We start from the raw sequence: 6159 nt of genomic DNA, 5'->3' as shown, positions 1-6159 counted from the left end.
TACACTGTCCCAAGAATTCTAACATTTATCAGCTGGATCATTTAGCAAAAATAAAAAGGCAAGCCATAAGCTTAATTTATCATTTGCTTTGAACACTACCATTTTATTATTATTATTTATTTTTTGGATAGACAAATCCACAACCTTATGAATTTTATTTGGCAGTATATAATGCTTATATATAAATACATACACACAGACACAAATGTGTTTATTTTTATGTATAGTTGTAAATAAACAAATCAAACATTAGATTTAAAAAATTCATTCAATACCTTTCTGTAGAATAACATATTTATTTCATTTTTACAGAGAAAAAGTAGACAGTTACTTTGAAGTAAGCATCAAACTTTCCCTTGTAAAAATATTACACGCATAAAAATGAGTGTGTGTGTATATGAAAATATATATATATATATATACACACAATATGTATAAATATTGTATATATATATATACATACAAATAATATACATATATATACAATATATATATACATACAAATAATATACATATATATACAATATATATATATACATACAAATAATATACATATATATACAATATATATATATATACATACAAATAATATACATATAATATATATACAATATATATATACATACAAATAATATACATATAATATATATACAATATATATATACATACAAATATACATATATATATATATACAATATAAATATAATATAAAAGCAATATATATACACACATAAATAAATATTATACTATATATATATATATGTATATATAGTATAATATTTATATATACACACACACACACATGAAAGAATGAGAGAAGTAAGAAGAGAGCGAAATTCACATTAACCATAACTGTTATTAGTTACTGCAACTGATATACAGTAAAAATATCACAGAAGCCATAAATATTCTAGGTTTCTTGTTGGAAAGCTCTGGAATATGTCAAATTTAAGGAAAAACTGGGACTTTATTTCCCTCCACCTCAGCCACATGTAACTAAAATGGAAAGTGCAATAAGGTTAAATGGCGTCATTGGTAGGAACCTAGAGGCATACACAATCTACATTTGTTTTTATCAAACAAAAACATAACAGTGCTCAGTACGTTTATGGTGGGACTGTCTTGAGTCTGATGTGTAGTAATTATGTTTTCAAAACCATGCTAAAGTTTTTCATTCAATCTCCAATAATTGCAGTCGTCTCAGTAGGTGAGTGGCTGATTAAAAAGCTTTCGGTAAACTAAAATCCTATACCCATACTGAACATGCATGCACACACACATACACCATTAAAAAGAAACTGTCTTCCTCCATAAGCAAGACAAAAATGAATAAAAGATAGTCTCTATGAAATATTCAATATTCTTTTTTCATGACAACTTCATTACTAGCCAAAGAATAATATTGCTACAAACTCTTCTACTCAGAAAATGGTGGAAATCTGTTTAAGGAAATAAAAATCTATGGCAGAACCCTGATTAGGCTAATAATTGTACCATATGGTAACAATGCCATCTTCTGTACAAAATATCTACACATAGATTGAAGAATTGTATTTGGGGAAAAACATTAACAACCAATACCTTCAATTCTTCAAATTCTCCAATAATCAGTGTGAAATGAGAAACATTCTTCATCTCAATCAATGCACTAATTTGTCAATTTATGAATATGATTAATGTACAAATTACTTTACAAATGAATCGGTAAGATGTAGTTAAATTACTGAACATTCATTGTAAAAGGTTTATATATTTCCAAGCATTCTAAAATAAATACAAAGAACGTGGCAAGTTTGGCACAATCAAATCAATAATATCAAGAAATACTGAAACCTGTGGGACAAACTCTTCAATAACTACAGCTAGGTCACTAATCTCAGCAACTTTAAGATAATTAAAATTATCAGTATAAATTAAAATATACTTCTAGAAACCATAAGGTTGAAGATACAAACTAAAAAGTGAATTATTCAGTACAACTCATAAAACACTATGTCAGTAATGGGGAAACTTAAAAATATGAGAGTTGTCCAGTTCTAGGAGGCAGAGAAATTTGCTCAACAGAAATATATAACAGGGACAGACCAAAACTAACTACCCTGTTAAAAAATTCTTTCTTTATTTTTAAAAATATACTAACTAGAAATTAACAGAAATGAAAGAAATAAAAAGATACCAGACATGTTTCAGACAAAAGTTGGTTTATAGTACAGCTTTCTTTCAGGTCAATCATTCCTGCAATTGTAGAAAAGTTTGTAAGTTAAAAAAAAAAAAAAAAAAAAAAAACACGGAAAGAAAACTGCAGTGGTGGTTGAGAAGCATTACAACAGCAGTAAGGCATGGTGTTATAGATGGATATGAATAAGAAAACAAAATAGTTGGCTTTTGAACTGCCAACATTGACAGCAAATTCCAAACAGTAAGCTCATATGGACAAAATATGTTTATTTATTTAAAAATTAATGATCCAATTATTTCTAATAATTTGTAGGTGTGATGCAAACCCAATCTACAATAGCAGGTGAAGATCCAGTCTGACTACATAAATGTCAAGATATAATTGCACTGAGGCGGAAAGGGTCACAAAATAGTAATTGACCAAAAACAGATGTTTGCCATAATGGGAATGGCTGAAAATCAGTGAGCTGCAGAAAAGCTGCCAAAGCAAATATCACTGGACTGCTAGGAGAGAAATATAAATCTACATACATAGTCAGGGTTTGAATGGGGAGGGGAAATATTTTTCAAGTCTATTTACAAGAAGAAAAGCTGTTACATCCCAACTCTAAATGCATAGAGGGATGTAGATAAGCAGTAGGGAATGTCCTCAAATATTAGGAACAGAGTTATTTCAATTAATCAAAATGTGGTAGGAATAGCGGAAGTGATCATCATGGGAGTGAGGGCAGCACTGAACAGGGTTAATAAAGCAGACTCACAGAATAATCAACAGATTTTCCCAGTCTTTTATGGTAACATCTGCTAAACAAATGACTGGTAAATAATCTGTTGTCTCCACATTTCTTAAGAGCTTTGTATTATCAATTTATAAATAAAACTATTACATCTGGAAAATTTTCAAAACAAATCAACTGCCACTTTCCACAATACAAAAATTAAGTTACCTGCTTTTTCTCTTTAAATAAAAATTTAACTTCAGACTTTTTGTTTGTTTTTTTCTTTTTTATTTTTCATGGTACATTAGACAAGAAATCTGGTGTTGCTGGGAGTAGATACCTATCATTCCATTTTTTGTTTTACTATTTCACTAGGTAAGCTTGAGTATTAAAAAAAAGTAGTTCTAAATAAAGTTGACAGGGAGCAATAAAAGCTAATTTTCTTTTGTATAGTAACTGAAAATAACTGGCAGTATGCAGCAGTTTCTGCATTGTTCTAAAACAGGAGCAACTGACTGTGATATATAACAATATCTGCTTGCACTGTAGTGTAATCAAAACAATATCAAAGGGACATAATCAAAAGCCCCAAAGAAAATAAATTAGAAAACTAACTCCCTGCCCTTGCTAAGTTTATTTGAAAAGAGAAAAAATGTAGATTCTTATAAATAAAGATCTTTTATAACACTTTTAATTATTGTTTTGAAAAGTCATATATTTAAAGACATTTACACACATTCACATATTTATGAGTATGTACATGTCTAGATATGTACATGTGTGTATATAGCCCTTAAAAGCTATTTCTTGGAGAGATCAGCATTAACATTCTTCTGTCTTTTGTATATAATCTTTGTTCATGCATTGAAATAAATAAGAGATAGGGAATAAAATAGATTAAAATAGAACTTGTTATAGCAGTTGAAGAGGAATGACAATATGGAAGGAATAAGAGAGATTGAGAGAAAGAAAGAGAAGGAGGAGGAGAGAAAGAATCAGAGGAAAGCAAAAGGGAGGGACTGAAGATATTTTCTTATATTTGTCTTTTTAAATGGTGTCTTGTTGCTGTTGTTGCAGTATGGGTGGGTGTGTTAGTTTAAGTATTACTTACAAGCTGCTAACAGCAACAGCTACAATGCAAATGGTGACCATCAGTCAGTAGCAGTAAGAGAACACAACACCAGTGGAGGACAGAGACGACTATTAACAATACAAACAGCCTCCCTCAACTGGAATCTCAAGAAAGAAAGAAAACAAAAACAAAAAGGGAAGAAACAAAATTAAAACAATGAGGGGGAACTTCATAGCCCAGGAACACAGATTTTTTTCTTTTTTTTTTATGCCTGATACAGAAGGTCCTTTTTTGACTTCCATAACCATTTTGAAAGCCAACCACACATCCTACTGTTTGGGCAGTAAAATCAACTCAAAATGGTACTAAACTGTAAAATGTTCACTTCTGTCATTGTAAACCATTTAGAACAATTAATAGTAGGAATAATGTGTTTTTGTGTGTATTGGTGTGCATGTATGTGTTTGCCTTTCTGGCTGTCTGTACTGGCAGTTTATAAACAGTTGCGCACAGCAGAACACAAAATGGATCATTGTTTTACTTCTTTAGAGTCAGTTTTGTAATTTTTGTTTACAGACAGTAGAAGACGAGTCAGTGGAATTAACAATGGTGTTCTCAAAGATCTGAATGCTGGAAATGATCCTTTGAAAATCTTGTTGTGTCAAGCACTTCCACCAGCAGCTCCTGTGGCCCCTTGAGGAGTTGCTGCATCATTAGCTGCATTGGGCGCTGAAGCACTTTCTGAGTTCACAGGCCCACCAGTAGAAGTTGAAGCTTCATCAGAATTGGCTTGTCGAGCATGTGGCGGGATCAACATATTACTAAGGTGTGGTTGAAAAACTGTCAACTCTGAAAAGAGAATAAACGAAGTGAAAAAATATTGTTCTTTTTATAAGAAAGTAAATTAAAAAAACAAAAAGATGATTTGTAAGACTGAAAAGATTACAAATTTATGACTGGGTACAAGTTATTAAAAACTTCAGTTGTTATATTGGAATTAATATTAGGCCTAAACAAAGAGATTGATAAACTTCTTTTGCTACAGAAAATGTGTAAGAATCATAAAATAGAGTAGGAGTGACTAGCCATTTCACTTCATTTAACTTCCCTTAAAATTAAAAGTTCCTTGCCTATTTTGACCAAGCAATAGGAATTCTTGAGACTATGGTAAGAAGTTACATCTGGAGACAGGTATGTTTGCTTTTCTTTAATTTTCTTTTCAAAATTTATTCAGCTATATTTCATTTACAACAGTAATAAATTAAGAAATATTATCATTAAATTTAAATTATAAATCAGCTGACTGCAAATAAAATCAATATTATATAGGGAAAGATATAAACATATGTAGCTGACATGCTTCAGAAATCTTTAAAAAAAATTGTGAAGTTTTACAACTTTATAAAATGACTGGACCATCTGCAGTATTTATGAAAAAAAAAAAAAAAAAAAAAAAAACTAACGCTGGGTTGATCATTTAAAAAACATCTATATATGTACTTTTTATGTGTATTAAGATTTAGATACTTATTTTATATAAATTTCAAATAAAAATACTTGTAATATTTACAATGTGATGAAAATGTTCCATTTCCATAATTATATAAATACAAAAGAGTTAAAATACTAACCTTGGGATGTAAAATTAAAAAGAGGAGGTAAATCTCGCCCATTAGGTAAGCGAGTACTTATATCCCTCAATTCATCAAAGAATGGATGAGCACAGGCATCGAGTGGAGAGATTCGAGAAGAAGGTGTATATTCCAACAACTTGCTCACTAACTGAATGGCTTCTGAAGGGGTGCGCGGACGAAACACCTGATTAAATAGTGACAATCAAAAGACAAGTTTAATACTAAACAATTAACTTAATTGAAAATAAGTACAGTAGAAAAAATATATATAGAAAACATCAATCATTGACAACACACACAATGCTACAATGCATAATTTTCCTTGTTTTTCAACAATAATTTTAGAAGTCAAAATTCTTTTCCATCCGTGATTTAAATAGAACCTTCTAGGATACTAGACAAGCCAATAAAGGAATTGCAACAAGATTGCTCAATCTATTAAAAATAGCAGTCAAATCTTGAATAAAACTTTGTTATCAATAACAACAAAGTAAAACGAAAATACATTGGACATAATACACAAGGCAATAATGGTCATAGCTGGAATGCCTCTGAT

The 6159-nt window shown here is 30.1% G+C and overlaps 1 protein-coding gene across 1 annotated transcript in view; it reads right to left on the bottom strand.

The window, feature by feature from the left end:
- Positions 1-2425: 2425 nt before the first annotated feature.
- LOC106867885 (glycogen synthase kinase-3 beta) overlaps positions 2426-6159 on the bottom strand; it is an 84881-nt gene continuing 81147 nt past the window's right edge. The window contains exons 8-9 of the mRNA XM_089352727.1: positions 5601-5787; positions 2426-4818 (exon numbers count right to left, since the gene is read on the bottom strand). Coding sequence (XP_089208853.1) covers positions 4631-4818; positions 5601-5787 — 375 coding nt within the window. The 3' untranslated portion in view covers positions 2426-4630. The remainder of the gene's footprint in view (positions 4819-5600; positions 5788-6159) is intronic.

Source organism: Octopus bimaculoides, chromosome 5 (assembly GCF_046866305.1).
Source record: "Octopus bimaculoides isolate indiv1 chromosome 5, ASM4686630v1, whole genome shotgun sequence".
Lineage (NCBI taxonomy): Eukaryota > Metazoa > Mollusca > Cephalopoda > Octopoda > Octopodidae > Octopus > Octopus bimaculoides.
The sequence above is the reverse complement of the archived record's forward strand: the minus strand, read 5'-3'. Positions and strand labels throughout refer to the sequence as shown.